The sequence below is a fragment of the Mauremys mutica genome, chromosome 6, assembly GCF_020497125.1.
Source record: "Mauremys mutica isolate MM-2020 ecotype Southern chromosome 6, ASM2049712v1, whole genome shotgun sequence".
Classification (NCBI taxonomy): Eukaryota; Metazoa; Chordata; order Testudines; family Geoemydidae; genus Mauremys; species Mauremys mutica.
Genome location: NC_059077.1, coordinates 23,831,542 through 23,851,021, shown reverse-complemented (window position 1 = coordinate 23,851,021; position 19,480 = coordinate 23,831,542). Strand labels below are relative to the sequence as shown.

The 19,480-nt window shown below is 42.0% G+C and overlaps 1 protein-coding gene across 2 annotated transcripts in view; it reads right to left on the bottom strand.

Moving 5' to 3' along the window:
* Positions 1 to 19,078, bottom strand: part of LOC123372660 (sperm flagellar protein 2-like) — a 76,149-nt gene extending 57,071 nt beyond the window's left edge. For both annotated transcript variants that reach the window (XM_045020938.1, XM_045020937.1), the window contains exons 1-6: positions 18,912 to 19,078; positions 17,918 to 18,104; positions 17,275 to 17,446; positions 14,163 to 14,285; positions 5,120 to 5,258; positions 3,820 to 4,049 (exon numbers count right to left, since the gene is read on the bottom strand). In XM_045020938.1, coding sequence (XP_044876873.1) covers positions 3,820 to 4,049; positions 5,120 to 5,258; positions 14,163 to 14,285; positions 17,275 to 17,446; positions 17,918 to 18,104; positions 18,912 to 19,078 — 1,018 coding nt within the window. The remainder of the gene's footprint in view (positions 1 to 3,819; positions 4,050 to 5,119; positions 5,259 to 14,162; positions 14,286 to 17,274; positions 17,447 to 17,917; positions 18,105 to 18,911) is intronic.
* Between the last annotated feature and the right edge of the window lie 402 nt (positions 19,079 to 19,480).

The window sequence follows — 19,480 nt, the reverse complement described above, 5'->3', positions numbered from 1 at the left end:
CCATACTCATAAGTAGTCTGGTGACTTTAGTATCACAAGTGTTCCTATCTGTTGTAGTGTTAGATTCACCCGGACTGTTCATGATCAGCCACTTAAACATCTATTCTGATGATTATTCATCTGAATAAATTCAGGCCTCCATGAGGGCCATGGCTGACCACAATCTTGAGCTACTGTTTGGATAAGGATTAGAGGTGGGTTGACTGGATATATTACCTATGTCTTTGGACAAATACCTCCTGCAGAAATAGAAGATTGCCGCATACCTCTTTCATTAGGGCAAGAGAACTGTTTTGATGATCTGCTCTTGATGGAACAAGAGCACTCTGAAGGAGAGGGCTGTTCTTCCAACAGACCACTCTATTATTGTTTTCAATAGGGTTTTTTAAGCTGTTATACTGTGGCTGTGCAGGAGACAAAGAAAAAGATTTTTTCTTCTACCATTCCATCCCCAAAATCTTGTTCCACAGACTTTTTTCAGATGACTGATAACTTGGACAATCCAACTGACTCCACTCAGAGGATGACTTTAGTTTGGTTTCTGAGGAAACTCCTTTTTACTTTGTGGAGACACATTGATTCTGACCAAACTGTCTGCTTCTGTGGAATCAGGGCAACTGTTTGGGGGACAAACACTGTCATCTGTTTCAGGCAGTGGTGCTCTGTGAAGTACTGGAGGGGGATCTTTGGGCCTCAAGCTCAGTTCTGGATTCGTGTCCTTCCTGAAATCTGGGGAGGTTCTGAATCCAGTGATAATGCAGACTGTCAGTGCCTCTCTTAAGAATATGCTGCCGGCTTTCTTAAAAAACAATTGATAAGGTTTTTGTTCAAGATGCCAAAAATTGATGTTGACTTATCTGGTTAACTATAGTCCTGTACCTAATCTTTTCTTCATGGTTAAAATTACCTACATAGCTCAGATTTCCTTGATTCCTGTCAACTGGGGTACCGACAAGGTTACGGGACAGAGATTATGTTGATTGCATTGATTGATGACTTCATCCTATCAGTGAATAAAGGCTGTGCATACGGATATCTTTAGATCTAAAGTTGCTATGGACCATATATATATGGACCATGGGGGAAGGGACAGGGTTGTCCTCAATCTTTTTCTCAAAGTTCCCAGAAAGTAATGTTTGGCAATTGCCATTTCTCCATGAAAGTGCTAACTGCAGGGCTCCTTCTTGTTCAACATTTATATAGGATTTTTAGGAAAGTCAGTGAGATAGCATGAGCTGCATTGCTTTCAACAGACAGATGATTCCAATCTATTATTTCTGTTCCTTCTGCCCCAGATAGTATAGTAGAGTACCTTTTCCAGTGTTTGGCTGTATTGAAAGTGAGCTGGCTAAAGCTCAATCTAGATATGTTGATTGGCTGGGGAAACCAATCGGAAGATATGGTGAGGATTATATCTGTTTCTCTGATTAAGGTGTCTGTCTCTCACTTCTCACTCACAATTGCAAATGGAGTATCTAGTTAGATTCCTAATTACTGTAGGATGATCACATTTCAGCAGGAACCAGACTGTTCTCTTTCATTTGTGTCTGGCCAGGAGGTTGAGATTTATTGATTTATTTTTGGGGGGCAAGGGAGGGGGAAGATATGTATGTTATTGCCATGATTCATGCCTTTGTCACTACAGAAGTAAATTACGGCAATGTGCTCTTCGTGGGGCTATATCTTAAATCCATTCAAATGCTGAACAAAGTGCAGAATGCAGCAACCTATTTGTTAAGCAAGATATATATCTGTCAGGACATTACACCAGTGCTTGTTATCTTCACTGGGTACCTGTAGGTTTCTAGGTAGAGTTTAAGGAGTTATTTTTGATCCTGTGGGTTCCTGGCCACTAGCTTGACCATAATACCAAAAATGTAACATAACAACAACAAAGCCCATATGGCCCACAACCTGCCTACTTGAGAGATCAGCTCTATTCCTGTGTTATACTGTCATTGCAGAGATCAGTGGAGGTTCTTGAACTAGTGTCCCTTTGGCTTTAAAAGATAGGGGACTGTAGTAGGGCATTCTCAGTGAGGGCCCCTTGACTTTGGAACTTGTTCCCCACTTGGTCTAGAATAGCTTGAGTCTGTTGACCTTTCTTTTACTGGAGGGGGATGCTATTTAAGGGGAAACATTGGAGGAAGGTGAAATATTCTAATTTTTTTTTTGCTACAAGATTTAACTGGTTGTCATCAGTATATAATGGAAATTATTGCTGCATTTAACTATATAGAAATGTCAAGGGGGTTAAAGTCTGTGTTAAACATCTTTTTATAGTCATATATATCTAGTACATAAATCTAAAATAAAAGCTCCTTGAGGGAGTGACCAGCCATGTTTGATGTCTGTGAAGTGTGCTTTACTCCCATGGAACTCCATAAATGAATGCAAATATAAGATATTCCCTGCTTCTTATAATTAATTATATGATACTATCTATTATTTCATTTGCTGCAGAGCAGTTTGGAATGTTCTCTCTCACATACACAAGACAGAAAGATAGACATCTCTTTAAAGGAAAACTGTAAACATGTTTCTCAGCTAAAAGTTTTCCAGTTCAAAAGGTGAGCTCACTTTTTCTCCATAAATATACAGTGAAATGTATTTCAACCTAAAGGACCAAATTCATCTTTAGTGGGCCTTCATGAGCTTTAATGCATTACACTGGATGAATTTGATTATGATGTTTAACTACACAAGGTATTTCTGATTGTATTGGCAGCACAGGTTCTGCAACTAGGGGTGCTGGGGGTTCTGCTGCACCCTTTGATTTAAATTGTTTCCCATCACATAGAGTTTACAGTTTGGTTCAATAGCTCTCAGCACCCCCACTATACAAATTGTTCCAGCACTCCGGACCAGTGGCAGTGGTCATTTGTTACACAAGATGATGATTTGTGACATTGTCGGTAATGAATCCTTGTGTAAATGATTGTGAACTATTTTCTATTTCATTTAATATTGATGTAACTAATCGGGAAAAATATATATTTAAATAAAAGGTTTAATTTTTAAACACTTACATTATTTTGCATAATTCTAAAACCAGTATTAAATCATGCTGGAAACTAGTTTAAAATCTTTTACCCAGAGTTCCCAAATTTCGAGGGTGTGTTTATATTAAGTGAAGAGACTGCTGGAAGGTCACTGATTGCATGAAATTGTTGGTTGGCTCAACAGTTAAGATTATTGAAGCTAGTAACTGAACCACAACTGAGCTAAAAGCTTCAGCTCCAAGTGTTGCAGGAAAAAATAAACATATCTGACCGACTACTTGTAAATTAATGGAACGGTTGCTGTATATTGACAAGAGGCATTCCAGAGGTGTTGCAAGCTCAAGATATTTCAACCAATGCTTTGTTGCCTTTTGGCTAAAAAGGCTCCAATGTCATAAATGATGTCATTTTTAATAACATGGCTGCCATCTCCACTGAACTCAGAAGTATTCATTTAATTAAAAACTTGTATTTGAAAATGATTCTTACTTATGAATTTTCAGAATTTCTGAGTTAAGCAAGATGGGCATCACTTTTAAAAGCACACACAGCATATTGATAATTCCAAAGAGTTACTTTAGATTTGAGTATAGAGGAACTCAGATCAAAGACTCTTACAGATCACTTAAATGTTGGATACCAGCATTCTAACTTTGCTCTTAATAACAGTAGTAGCATCTTTACTTACTAGCATAAATTAGTGTACGTAATGCTGTTGGCTAAGTATCAAAAATGGTTTAGTAGCTCCTAACAGTTATTTTAAATCTTGATTAGGTAACTAATTCTCTTATGAATGTGTAAGAATATTTTTTCCTACCTTTAGGTGCCACCTGTAGAAATTGCTTATGGAGTGTGCTAAGTTGTGAAATAGTTAGGGTACCATTTACAGATGTCTCTACAGGTGGAGGCCGTGGTGGAGGGATAGGATCTGGAATTACTTTTACATCATTGCTTATGAAGAAGTCTGTCTCATCTAAAACCAATTCATATTGGATTCTCGTAGAACATTCAATGTGGTGGCGTGCAATCTCAGTTAATTTGTCAACACTAAAAATGAAATGCAGGAAGCAATTATTACTTTAAAATGTAAGATAGTAACTTTGAATCAAATTCTGAAATATTTCATCAATGGGAGATTTTCTCTGTTAAGGACCACAAATCCTGTGTGGATCATGGGAAATGGGGGGGGGGGGGTCAACATGTGGCCCTATGACCAAGCTAGTTATTTCTCACTACATCCTGGCAGCATGCTCTATTTGTGACAGCTGGGGGAAGTCCATTTAAAGTGGAATCCCAGCCATTGAGAAAACCCGATGGAAAGATAGTACAGGTTGCGATTTTCAGAACTCCATAGGGCAAATGAGGTGATGTGTATTTGCCTGACCTCACCCTGTCCACCTACTTCAGCCTGTCACGCTGTCATGTGCCCCTGCATGGACTCCTGGATCTATGGAGCACATTCTGCAGGGAAAGGAGTAATACTGCTGTGGAGGCATAAGTACTTGGATATTACAGTGGGAAGGGCCTGACCTGCACACAGAAGATACCCTGTACATGAAAGTTAGGGAGTCATGATTAGGCCCAAATCTACACACTTCTTGGGCACTGGAGACTAATTTGTGTCACAAAGCAGGCCCTCATGTTCTTATGATCTTTAAAATAACTTCTGTCAACTGCTATACACAGTGGGTTTAACAAAAGGTGGAGGAATCTGGAATGGCAGAAGAATAGCAAATAAGATCCCCAAATTCCAAGGTGGCAGGAGCCACTACTTGATATTGTTGCTTCCTATGAACAAAATGTCGGGTTCTCTACTAGCGCTCATAAGTGTAACTGTATTTCCTAAGAAAAAAATAAGACTGAACAGTTGTGTACAATATTGCTGACTACACTTTTTAACTTTCCAAGGTATGCAGCACTATAGGGCATATATCCTAAGGCAAGATCAAGTCCCAAATCCTGAGAGTAAGATTAGCAAGAAAAATGATTAATTTTTGTACATTTTTACAAATTATTTGACTATGTCATCTGTCTGAACAATTATTTTTACCAGCTTTACTATAACTTTTCTATTCTATTAAAATATCTGGTCTATTTAAAAATTAGCCATATATTACCTGGACATTTCTGCAAGGAACCTGGCGCCAAGCCACTTTTCCATACATTTGTAAGTTTCTTCTGCTTTCATTACTAGTTCTTCAACAAATGTTAATGCCTTTATCTTAATCAGCTGTAGTCGAGATTTTGCAGCTTCCTCTGTTGAAACAGTCATTTCATAATAATAATTTATATATACAATCTGAAGTCTATTTTCAAGTTTACTTAGGCATCTAAAGTTGAGCACCGAAACTTGCACTCAGGCATCAAAATACCTATTTAGGTTTCCTGTGTTCATATATTATTTATATATGTTTTAATTCACTCAGACTGCAGAATTTGTTTTATAAACTATACCTACTGTTGATATCAGAATGTGCATATCACAAGGATATAGCAAAGTTAACCAAACTGTCGAAGGAAGAGGTGATAAGAAGACATTAATTCAGACAGTATCCTCTGACAAAAGTGTTAGATTTAGAAGCTCAATGGTGAAAAAGTCCACTGAGGATGATTTAAAAATATTTCCTTTAGAACTTGAATATAAAATGTAGATGTTCTACAGAGGAAGTGTTCCTTTTATTTAAAAATTATATTAATAATATTTAGGTAATTTTAAAAAATGAAATCTTTTCAGAGAGAGACCATTCCTTTCTCAGATTTTTCAAAAGGGGAAAAAAGAAAATCTCAAATGATACAAATTTTATTGGAACCATAGCCAATGATTGTTCTTTTGTTTCTGACCCAAAGCTCATTGAAATAATTGACTTTACAGGGCTTTGGATCAGGCCTTCCAAGCCTAGCTGTTTTGTATCTCACAAATCCATACTTATTATTACAATTCCCTCTTTGTGAAAATTGGTTGTTTTAGTGTGAGGAAAAAACAGTTACCTACCTTCTCGTAACTGTTGTTCTTCGAGATGTGTTGCTCATGTCCATTCTATTCTAGGTGTGCCCATGTGAACAGTCATCAGAGATTTTTGCCTTAGCGGTATTCGTAGCAGTATCCCTATGCCCTCTCAGTTCCTTCTTGCCAGCAACTCCGACAGAGGGGCAGGATGACGGGTAATGGAATGGACATGAGCAACACGTCTCAAAGAATAACAGTTACAAAAAGGTAGGTAACCGTTTTTCCTTCTTCGAGTGCTTGCTCATATCCATTCCATTCTAGGTGACTCACAAGTGGTATCCTCAGAGCTCACAGTCTAGCATCTTGCTGCACTGCTCTATCAAAGCCTGCTGGGTAAGTGCATAATGGAACATGAACATGTGGACGGATGACCAGGTGGCTACCCTACAGATGTCCTGGATAGGCACTTGGGCTAGAAAACCTGATAAAGAGGCTTGTGCCCTGGTTGTATGGGCAGTTACAATTGTCAGAGAAGGCACCTTTGCCTGATCGTAGCAGCAGCAAATGATGCAAGAAGAAATTATTTGACTGGACACTGGGTGACCTTTCATCCTGTTGGCCACCAAGACGAACAATTGCGTTGACTTGTGGAATGGCTTGGTCCTTTCAATGTAGAAGGCTAGTGCCCCCCTGACGTCTAGGGAATGCAACCTACGCTCCTCCTCCTCTGACTTATGTGGCTTTGGAAAAAAGACAGGTAAGTAAATGTCCTGGCCCATATGAAACTATCAGACCACCTGGGCAGGAAAACTGGATGTGGCCACAGCTGGACCTTACTTTGTAAAAAACTGTATAGGGCGGTTCCGAAGTAAGCGCCCTAATCTCAGAGACCTGGCAGGCAGATGTCCTTCCAGGAAAGGAGGAAAGAGCAGGAAGCCAGAGGCTCGAAGGGGGGTGCCATGAGCCGTGACAGCACAAGATTCAGGTCCCATGGAGGAACGGGGTCCCTGACATCTGGGTAGAAGTGCTTGAGGTCCTTGAGGAACCTGGCAGTCATGTCCTGGGTGAAAACTGACCTACTCTCAAGTGGAAGATGGAAGGCAAAGATAGCAGCGAAGTGGACCTTGACAGATGATGAGGACAGACCTTGGAGCTCGAGATACAGAAGGTAGTCCAGGATTAACTGCAGCGAGGCCCGTTAGGGCCAAATGCCTTTATTCAAGGTTCAACAAGCAAACTGCTTCCATTTGGCCAGGTAGGTTGCTTTGGTGGAGAGCTTTCTGATGCCCAACAGGACCTGTTGGACACCAGCTAGGCACTCCTGCTCCTCCACATTTAACCGTGCAGCAGCCAAGCTGTCAGATGCAGCACCGCCAGGTTCGGATGCAGAAGACTGCCATAGTTTAGGGACAGCAGGTCGGGCCTGAGCGGTAGCTGAAATGGAGCAGCCACCAAGAGGTCCAGCAGCATGCTGAACTTGTGCTGGTACGGCCAAGCCGGCGCTATGAGGATCACCTTTGCTCTGTCCAGCTTGATCTTCATGAGGACCTTGTGAATTAATAGCACTGGAGGAAAGGCATACAACAGAGCCCCCGACCACAGAAGCAGAAAAGCATCCAACAGGGAGCCTCGATTAATCCCCCAAATTGAGCAGAAAAGATAGCATTTTCTGTTCTGCCTGGATGTGAGGTCCACTTGGGGAGATCCCCACTTCTGGAAGTGGACACTGACCATTTCCGGATGGAGGGACCACTCGTGGTGAGATGAGAAGGTCCTGCTGAGGTGATCTGCCAAAGTGTTCCTGGCCCTGGGGCGGTGTGTGGCTATGAGATGAATGTTGTGTTGTACACAGAAATCCCAGAGCCTGAGGGCTTCTTGGCAAAGGGCAGACAATGCGGCTCTGTCTTGCTTGCTGATATAGAATATAGACACTGTATTGTGCTTTCTATGTGAGGTAGGAAGGCTTGACAGGACAGGCGAACTGCTCTGAGATCTCTCACGTTGATATGTAGGGAGTGATCGTGACTCGACCAATGACATTGCATGCTAAGATTGCCCAGATGGGCTCTCCACCCCAGATCCAAGGCATCGGAGACGAGGTTCACTGAAAAGGATGGAGCCACAAAGGGAACTCCCTCCAACGTTGGTGCAGGATTCTGCCACCATATGAGTGATGACAGTACATGGTCCGGGACCCTGACCACACGGCCCACGCTGTGTCTGTTAGGTATGTAGGCTGACGCCAGCCATGCCTGCAGGGGCCTGAGGCAGAACCGTGAGTGCCAGACCATGTCAGTGCTGGCTGCCATGTGGCCTGACAATCGCAGGCATGTGTGAGCGGTGATGAGAGGGTGGGCTGGCATCCACGAGATCAGCTCTGCCGTGGCTTGGAACCGAGCGTCGGAAAGAAAGGCTGTGGCCTGATTAGATTCAAGGACCATTCCAATGAACTCTGAGTTTGCACTGGAATTAAAGTACACTTTTTCTTGCTTATTAACAGCCCCAGGTCACAACAGGTGGAGCAAACCAGATCGAGATGCTGCTGCACTTGATCCTGGGATTAGTCCTTTATCATTGAGGTATGGATAAATTTGCACCCCTCGGTGCCTCAGGTAAGTGGCCACTGGTGCTATGCACTTTGTAAACACTCTTGGGGCTGATGGGAGACCAAAGGGCAGCACCGTGAATTTAAAATGGCAGTGGCCTAACACAAAACAGAGGAAACTCTTGTGCCCCAGGAAGATGGGAATATACATCCTTTAAGTCAAGGGAAGTGTACCAGTGTCCCAGACCCAGGGAGGGAATAATGGAGACCAGAGAGACCATGCAAAATTGCAGCTTCTTCAAAGACTTGTTGAGGTGGTGCAGGTCCAGAATGGATTTGAGGCCCCCTTTTGCTTTGGGGATTAGGAAATAGCAGGAGTAGAACTCTTTCCTTTTCAAGTCTGGAGGGACCTCCTCTACTGCCCCCACGTGTAGGAGGTTCTTGACCTCCTGAATGAGTAATTGTTTATGAGAAGGGTCCTTGAAGAGGGATGGAGAAGTGGGGTGGGAGGGAGGGTCAGCCACGAACTTCAGGGTGTAGCCAGAAGATATTATGTTGAGCACTCAACTGTCCAAGGTCAGCCGCGACTAGGCCAATCAGAAGGGATAAGGAAAGAGAGCGGGGGCGTGACTGAGGCAACATCCTCGGGTACATCCTCAAAATGCCTGGTTCTGGCTTCCTTGGCCTCTGGAAGAACAAGGCTGGACAGAGGAACAGGAAGATGAAGGGTGACGCTGTTTAAATCCTTTGTCTCTGTCCTTCTTTCTGTAGGAGCTGGACTGAGGGACACCCCATGACCCTGACAGAGGAGGTGGGGGATGGAACAGCTTTCTAGCCTGCAGAGGGGTGTTTAGGCCAACGAATGGAGGGTGGCATGGGAGTCTTTAAGGCTGTGGAGCCGTGCATCGGTCAGCTCCGAAAAGAGCCGTGCCCCCTCAATTGGAAGGTCTTGGAGTGTAGTCTGCATCTCCTGGGACAGCTCAGAGGACTGTAACCAGGAGCTGCGCCTCATGACCACCGCAGAAGTGACTAACCTGGCTGCCAAGTCTGTAGTGTCCCAGGTCATCTGGAGGGCGCCTCTTGCCACCACTTTGCCCTCTTCCACGAAGGTGGCGAACTCCTGAGCTCGGTCCTGTGGAAGGCCCTCCTTGAACTTGTTGATGGAGTCCCACAAGTTGAAGTTGTACCTGCCTAGCAGGGGTCTGCCACATAGTCTTAGCAATTTTTAGGACCCCTGGGTGAATGGGCAACACGACCTGGGCCGGAGTCGAGGAGGGTATGACATTAAAGAGATCGTCGGACTCCTCCACTAGCTCCTTGATCACCAATTTCAGGTTGGCAGCCACCCTTTTGAGCAGGGCCTGGTGCTCCTTGAAGTTGTCAGGGAAAGGTTGCTCGATTGCGAGGGGCCTGTCACTGCTTCGTCCAGAGACAACAAAGATGACTGCACTGCAGGGGGAGAGGCGGCTTCCCCTTGCTCATCTGGGGACAGCTCCTTGGGTGTCGGGGGCCGCTGTGTCGCCCCCACATCAGATTCAGCACCATGTACTGACTGTGCCGGGAGCAGTTCATCTGAAGCGGCCTTAGAGGAACGGTGTCAGTATGGGACCAGCATAAAAGGTACACCCCCCCGTGTTCCAGTACTGCCACTGAACAGGCCACAGCCCCCTGCCTCCACGCTGCCGCCGCAGGAGTCGCACTGGTCTCGTAGGCTGGTAGTAATTCACCTTTTATAGGTGAGGGGCTGAACTTTCCTTCTGACTTGGACCATTGCCCTTCTGGTGACCAGGGCGGAGCTGTAGATGCCTGTGTCTGCTGACTGACCCTTGTCGGAGACCAGTAAGGAGAGGATCCTTACCCCGGTGAGGATCAGTGTCTGCCCAAAGAGCGGTACCGGGGAGCTGCAGATCGTGGCGTGACTGGGAATGATCCCGCACCAGGCAGGGAGGTGGGAATCTATGCCTGGGAGACCACCTAGGTGATGGTGATCTGCGCTGTGGCAATCTCTGGTGGGAGGCCCAATGTTACTGTGCGTATGGGGATTGGTGTCATGACTCAGGTGTCCTGTGCCATGTAGGTGGAGATCTTGGCGTCAGGGACCTGTGTCTTTTAACCGGGGACCGAGGATGCAATGCTGGGGTTCAAGGCTGCGGTGATATGGATCGACGCCTGCGGTCTGGGGACACTTCGCTTCTTTAGAGAGTAGTCCCATAACTGCCTTGTCCATAGATGCCAGGGCCTTAGCTGGGTCCATCACCTGGCTTGGCATCTGCGGTGCCTGACGACCTACTTGCTCTTTGGTCACCGGGCCCGCTTTGGGCACACATGACCCTACTAGGAGCCGGGACCCCCTGCCACTCCCGGGAGCCTGGGTCCCTAGCTGGGCTAGGAGGTCTGACCCCAGTGGTACCCCCCAAGTAGCTCCAGGATGGGCACATAACCTAATACAGATCTTTTGCCCAAAGCCCCCAAACGGTGCTGGGCAGATTCCAGTGCCAGCTGTGTGTTGTGCACTGATGCCTAAGTCCCAGGCATGGAGTCCGATCGAGAGGGCTCCAAAGCAGGATGAAGCGCAGCCTCCATGACGAGGCCCTCAAGCGGATATCCCGCTCCTTTTGAATTCGAGGGTGAAAGTTTTTGCAGATCCTGCACTTGTCCTTTCTGTGGGACTCCCCCAAACACTTCAAACAGCTAGCGTGGGGGTTGCTAATGGACACCAGCCAGCTGCACAATGAGCATTGCTTAAAGCCTGGGGAATGGGGCATGCCCTGCTGCAAGGCAAAGTCCCAGCTGGGACTATAATTCCTAAACTACTACTCAAACACTTAACTTAGTTAGACCATTAAGTACCTATCAACTAAAAACAAAGGAGACAGAACAATGGGTTGTAAGAACCGCTAATGCTGTTGCGATGCAAGACAAGGAGATCCGAACAACTGTCACGGGCGGTAAGAAGAAACTGAAAGGGCATAGGGTCAGCAGCGATTAATATACCAGCGCATGAGTGTGGCACTCAAGGGGGTGCCACAGCCGACCCTACGGATACTGCTAAGGCAAAAATCTCTGATGACTATGCACGTAGGCACGCACACACCTAGAATGGAATTGACATGAGCAAGCACTTGAAGAAGAAAAAACAGTTACCTACCTTTTTGTAATTGTTGTTCTTTGAGATGCGTTGCTCATGTCCATTCCATTACCTACCCTCCTACCCCTCTGTTGGAGTTGCTGGCAAGAAGGAAGTGAGAGGGCCTAGTGTTGGCAGTGCCTAATATACCAGTGCATGAGCATAGCACCACAGCCAACCCAAGGCAAAAATCTCCAATGACTGTGCATGTGGATGTGCACACACCTACAACAGAATGGACATGAGCAAGCACTCAGAGAAGAAATATTCTTTCTATGAGTAAAAAATTCCACGTAACTTAGAAAAAACTGGCATTTCAGAATGGGAGGACTGAAAAAAGACTAAAAGAATTTGTTGTCACTGAGATTTTAGAGTTAAAAATGGAGGCAATAGACAGAGAAACAGGGTCTTTGGAAAAGATAAATGTCTTAAAAATGGGTATGGAATGTGAGAAAGAGAAAGATATAAAACAGATAAATAGAGGAATGAAAAACCTGAAGAAAAAGAAAAAAGACCAAAGAGTAACATTGAACTAAGAGTATCTCAAATCTTGAAAGATCCATGTAGGCATCCAATGTTCAACTCAATTTTCTATTTTGAGACCTGAAGAAGAGCTCTGTGTAGGTCAAATGCATGTCTCTTTCACCAACAGAAATTGGTCCAATAAAAGATATTACCTCCTCTACCCTCTCAATTTTTCATTAACTTTAATTTTACCTGCTAGAAAATGTTTTTCTAAACAAACAAACAAAAAAAATGTAGTTGCTGCTGACAGTAACTTCAATGGGTAAAACTGTAAAGCAGTTTCTGTTATACATCTTATTCCCATATGCCAATAATAACTTTCCAAAACAATCATCTTTGGGGCTGAAACTTTCCTTATGCAGTCTCTACATAAAGGTGAATGTATTTGGAAGGTCTGAACAAAATCCCTTCAAGGTCATCTTTGAGTTAAATGAGAATGAAAAAAAAATACACACTTCCTATTTTCAGCAAAAACAGCTGATATTTGAAATTTTAAACTTAGCATTAACTCATTTTTCTCTGAGATCTGCTTGATTTGGGAGGGAAAATAAAAGGCAAAAATAAAAAGGTATAAGCAACTGAAAACACCTCAGAGGAATTTTATTGCATATCCACTAAGCTTTTCAGTACAGCTTAACCAAATGCTGCCTTCTTTGTAACTTCTTTGCACATTTTCCAGGAGCTGCTGTTCTCAGTCTGATACTGGGACAATGACATAACAATCTGTAAGTATCAAATTGAATCACACAATTCTGAAAACAACCAATAACAGAAAATACTCTCAGACCAGGAACACAATTAAAAATAAGGCATATAGACGCAACTGATAGATTCAGTGAGAAATCAAAATTCAAGACTCAGTAATCGCCTACAGACTTGCATATCTCGACATATGCACTTTACTGGTCATGACACTTTACTGGTCGTTTGCACTTCCAGTTATTACGATTGCAGGTGTATCTGTGGTATCTGCATTTGCAAGTTATGTTAATAAGTTATTATGAAAATGTGGTCCTGTATGTTTTAGTTCTCTTTTGGTACATACCTTGGCTGTTTTGCAGCCAAAGCAGGTCTTTACCCCTTTAAGTTAATTACATTCCCCTCCCTACTTCCAAATACCTGATTTTAAAAAATATTGTTGTGCTGAGATTGGGTGAAACATTGTTGAAGCAGGTGAGTGTAACAGCCACCCTTCATTCAGGATAAATGTAAGAAGTAATTAAGCTCCTTTGTAGAACAGATAGCTGAAACAATAGGGGCCACAGCTCAAAACACAGGCCACCTGCAAGGCTGATGTGGGAGTTGAGCCAGGTGGTTGGAGGGGTTCTCCTTCGAGACTGAATGCAAATGCAGAAGGCTGATTATGGTTTGAGGCAGTTCTGCATATATGTGTGTGTGTGTGCGCATGCAGGAGCAGAAACATGCCAGAAGCACATAAAGGAGGCAGGAAGGAAGCTCCAGAGACAGCCAGAAAAGCTCTTGTAGCATTATCTTGAGAAAAGCTAAGAGAAAGAGTTTTTGGGTAGAGTGCTGGCTGAAAAGAAGCTTGGCACTGTGAGAAAAGGGACTGTCTCCTGCTGTTTCGTTCCTATTGTATTCAGGAAAACAGGACTTTATACATTCTTTGTGAATAAACAGGACTGCATCAAACAAATACCTGACTCCCTCTAAGAGAAACAACCCAAAAGATCATGAACATTGGTTAACTGCTGAGGTCAATATTATTTAACTTGTTCGCTTACAATGAACAGCTGATAGTAGAAGGATGACAGGAAAGAGAAGAGAAAGTACTTTTAAGCCTCTCTCTTCTATTTTGAATATATTTATTTAAAAATTATTGTCTACTACCATTTTTTTAAGTTTCCAGGATTCTTCAGACCCCTTTTCTCCCCACTCCCCATTCACTCAGCAAACTTTCAACAAAACTTTGCAGACAGTTTCAAGTATTAAAAAAAAAATCTAAATTGGGAATGATGATCAACTTCCACAATGTAGCCCACTGAACTAGTTACATACCTTCATATTCAAGGGCACTAAAATATTCCTGTTTCATTTTAAGCTTTAATTCTTGTTTCTTTAGTTCCTCTGGTGTTAGAGGAATGGGAGTGGCTTCAACCACAGGTGCTGGAGAAGGAACACCTGCAAAGAAAATAAAATATTTTCACCAAAAAGGAAATCTTATCTTTGGACTGCATATATGTAGACAGCACAACATAGTACAATTTGTTTTATGGAAAATAGGTCTTTTCAAATGAATCTGACACCATTTTTATGAGATTACAAGTTTGGTGAATAAGTATAATTGTTGACATGATATCCTTAGACTTCTGTAAGGCATTATTACTGCATGACATCCCAATTAAAAAAATTAACACTATACTAAATCAGTGTAGCACCTATTAAATGGATTAAAACTGGGTAACTAATGGAGCTCAAAATATAATCGCTAAAGGGAAATGATTATCTAATGGAGTTGTTTCTATTGGAGTTCTAGATGGTCACAATGATCCCTTGTGGCTTTAAAATCTATTAATCTATGACAATTTGCAGGTACACGCTGTACCTTTTGAATGCTAAGTGTCAGTCAAATTCAGAGATGAAGTAAATGGTGATAAAAGTTCTATGTTGAGAAGTAGGGCCCTACCAAATTCATGACCATGAAAAACACATCACGTGAGATCCGTGAAATCTGGTCTTTTATATGCTTTTACCCTATACTATACAGATTTCACAGAGGAGACCAGCATTTCTCAAATTGGGGGTCCTGACCCACAAGGAAGTTTCTGGGGGGTTCGCAAGGTTATTGTAGCGGGGGTTGTGATATTGCCACCCTTATTTCTGCACCATCTTCAGAGCTGGGCAGCTGGAGAGCAGCAGCTGTTGGCTGAGCACCCCGCCCTGAAGGCAACACCCTGCCAGAAGCAGCGCAGAAGTAAGAGTTGCAATACTGTACCATGCCACACTTATTTCTGCGCTGCTGCCTTCAGAACTGGAGAGTGGCAGCTGCTGACTGAGGGCCCAGCTCTGCAGGCAGCAGCGCAGAAGGGTGGCAATACCATACTATGCCATCCTTACTTCTGCACTGCTGCTGACGGCGGTTCTGCCTTCAGATCTGGGATCCCAGCCAGCAGCCACCGCTCTCCAGCTGCTCAGATCTGAAGGCAGTGCCACCGCCAGCAGCAGTGCAGAAGTAAGGGTAGCAGTACTGCAACCCCCCTGCAATAACCTTGCAACTTTTTAAAATCATCCTATTAGTTATTTTTACATGATGGACCTAAAGCCTGAAATGAAAACAACAACACTAATATTATAAAGCTATTTTATAATTTTGTTTTTAAATATAATGTTGGCACTTTAATTGCAGTCAAAGCACTTTGACTGTTAAGTGTTGTTAAGTACAGATAATGATAACTTTTCTTCCCCAACAACTGACTTGCAGCTGCTGTGGTGGTGCAACAGGATGATACCAAATCAGTATATCAGGTTGAACATAACTCTAATGATCAAATCTAAAGGTGACAAAATTGAGTGCAGCAAGTTATATCACTCTTTCAGTAAGTATGCTGCTGCACTGCCTACAAGATAAAAAAGAAATTGTATTGTGTATTCCTAGGATGTAAAGGCCAGAAATAAAAGTTGATCAGCTCTTCCACTCTTGGGAGATGTACAACACTCGATTTGGCATAAAATAAAAAATGTATCCATTAATATCTTATCTTATATTGCGAGGGAAGATGGTTCAGGCACTTGACTTAGATTCAGGAGATCTGATCTCTGACACGGACTACTTGTGTAACTTTGGGCAAGTAATTTAGTGTATATCTACACAGCAAACCCGCCCCCCCACCCCGCCAAATAAATAAATAAATAAATAAAAAACCCATGGCAGCAAGTCTCAGAGTCCGGGTCAAAAGACTTGGTCTCATGCTGAGGGGCTGAAAATAGCAGTGTAGACATTCAGGCTTGGGCTGGAATTTGGCCTCTAAAACCCAGGTGCCGGAAGGAGAGGGGGGAAGGGTCTTGGAGCTCTGGCTTCAGTCCAATCCTGTATGTCTACACTACTATTTTCAGCACTGCAGCATGAGCCCCACAAGGCTGAGTCAATTGACCTGGGCTCTGAGACTCGCTGCCACAGGTGTATTTTTGCTGTGTAGACATATGCTAAGTGACTTGCCACAAGTAGTTTGTGGCAGAGAACAGGTTTTTATTTGCTGTGTAGACATACGCATAATCTCTCTGCGCTTCATTTGCCCATTTTTAAAACACTTTCTTTCCCCTACCATTTGTCTATCTTCTCTATTTAGACTGTCAACTCATTGAGGCAGAGACTGTCTCTTATTATGTATACATAGAGTACCTATTACAATAGGGCCCTGATCTTGGTTGGGACTTTAGGTGCTAATAGAATGCAATTAAATAATACATTGTTTATACCTTGTCAGAATGATGATAGAGCAGGGACAGACCTCATTGATCCATCATATTATAAAGATTGATACATTATAGTGTGGAATAATAGCCTTGGACTATTTTTATCCTGTTTCTTATTAATAAAGTAAGGAAGTATTTATATGCTTTTAGCTACATCAGGAGATTAATGATAGAAAAGAACCAGCATTTTTTGAAAAGTTGACATAATTTGATAAAATGGCTGCAACGTGTACATTTCCAATGCACAGAAAAAGATTAGCAAGTATTATTTTCTGTTATTACTCTGAACATTTATCCCTAAATATTATTTATGATTTAATTCACCCAACTATCACTCAACAGTCTATGGATTTCTTAATCACTACCCATGTCAGCACACTGATTTATCATGTTTTGAACTATCAAAAGAAAAGAGAGAAAAGAATTAAACTTTTGTAGTTAGTCTCTTTTTTAACATACACCTCTACCCCGATATAACACGACCTCGGATATAACACAGTAAAGCAGCGCTCTGGGGGGGGTGGGGCTGCGCGCTCCGGCGGATCAAAGCAAGTTCAATATAACGCGGTTTCACCTATAACGCGGTAAGATATGTTGGCTCCCAAGGACAGCGTTATATCAGGATACAGGTGTATGTTCATTTAATTTGAGTAGTTTTATGCTCTATTTTTAAAAGAAAATCACATGCTTCAGTTACCTTTCTTTTTGGTGGGTGATTTGGGAGGTGGTTTCTTGGCATCTTTGGCATCCTTTCCACCACCTTTGCCTCCTGCTGCCTGAGAAGGTTTTTGACGTTCTTGTTCTTTCTTTTCTAGCTGCTGGCGTTCTTTTTCTTCCTCTGCTTCTTTTGATTGTTTTTCAGCAGTTACCTTAATATTCATATTTTAACTTAACTATTCTGTATCTATAACATACAATTAACATTTTGAACAAGCTATTCTTTATTTTCTACTAGTGGTTGCTGCTGGATGTATAATATAAATTAGATATTTTGATACTTGATTTCATATTTGATCAGTATATGATTATTAAATATGGAAACAGTTGTTAAAGCAAAAAAGCAAGATGGAAAAAGATGGCAACTTTAAATTTCTCTTAGAACAAATTATTTAAGTATTAAAGGGAAGCAGGGGTAACCAAGCAGGGCTAGACTTCAGCGAAGGCTGAGAAGCTGAAGAACTGAGGGTATGTCTTCACTAGCAATGATAAAGCGCTGTGCAGCAGTGCTTTAATGTGGCTGTGTAGTCACGGCACCATCGCATGGGTCTGGTATTTGGACTGGAAAGATTTAGATCTAACTATTTAGCCAATCTGTGAATCTTAAACAAAGCATTTCTTACCATATTTGATATTGCTGTTACTGCTGCTTGCCATGTATCAGTGATAAGTTTCTCATCTGCCCCAAAGTTAAATATTATACTTTCAGAGGAATTCTCCTCCTTATTGCTCTTTAGTTGAATTGCTTTGCTTTTCTGCTTGATGACATTTATTTCAGGAGAAGGGGGTCTACGAGGAACCATGGGAATCCTTGAAAACAAAATAAGAAATAACTCACTATCCCTATGGTGTGCTATATGTTTATATGGTGCAATTAAGTTACAGTATATTAAGAGAACCAGAATCCCATTTTCAAAGTCTGTGATAGCAATGGAAAAAGGAGGAACCCTCCCACGGATCACAAGAGGTAAAATTTGTGGATGATACAAAATCATATTGGTTAGTCCAGAGTAGAGAGGTTTATAAGGAACTCAAGACTGATCTAAACAAAAACAGGGGACTAGACAAGAAGTAATACAGACTGGATGGACTGATATTAATTACTTATATATATGCTGATGGGGTCTTGATGGACTGTAACCATTCAGGTATCAATATAGGTATTGTTATGCACAGTATTATGCCACTGTTATACACAAGTGATGGTATACTCTCACCTTGAATATTGTGTTTAATTCCTCACACCCAGCAAGGCTGCTTTAACTTATGCTCAGTTGACCCCAACCTCAGAGGCCATGCTTGTGAAATTTTAAATTTTGTCACTGATCCAGAACTGAATGTTTAATATTTAACTATAATTAGTTGCAGGATTTGTTGGGGAACTGCCATAATTTGGGGAAAAGAAGGAACCTTTTATCTGCCAGCTTTTGTTGTTTTGTTACTGCAGAGAGTATAGATGGGGCAGTCAATAGTGTGTAATAAATTAAATACATTACGATATTCAGCATCTATCATATGCCTGTGATCACCATCATCTATCTATTTAACAGTTACACATGCACAAACACACTTATATGCTAAATTAATTGTTACTTTTTTTTACAATGCAGTTTTTACCTTTTTGACTTGCTTTGATCCACAGATTGCTCGACATTAACAATATCTAATAATGGGATTCTAGCAAACTCTTGATAGGCCTCTGTTGGCATTTTGCCTTCCATTCCCCTGTAATAGTCATGTAGAAATCTCTTTGTATCTTGGAAACGGTCCACTTCAACCTTCATAAGGGAAGACAGATTTACATTCAAAACATGATGGAACAAAGCATTTTCTGTTTTTTATACCCTAAACTATAATATCAAAAGCAATGCCTACATCATGAGAATGCTTGATGGAGGCTAGAAAATAGGACTGGTTGATCATATGTGTTTAAGTATTTTATAATAAATACATACTACAACATGTAATGGAAAAGTACACCTTCAAAATGTGTGTTCAAAACTTTAATACAGATATTTCTAAGCTTTAATAACATTATCAGCTATGAAATAGGAAAATATATTTAATTTGAATATAAAAATATATTGATATTTAATTCTGACACATATATAAATAAAATTATATGAAAACAAATTACCACGTGCTTCTAAACTGTAATTAAACAGATTTGAATACATCTTTAATCC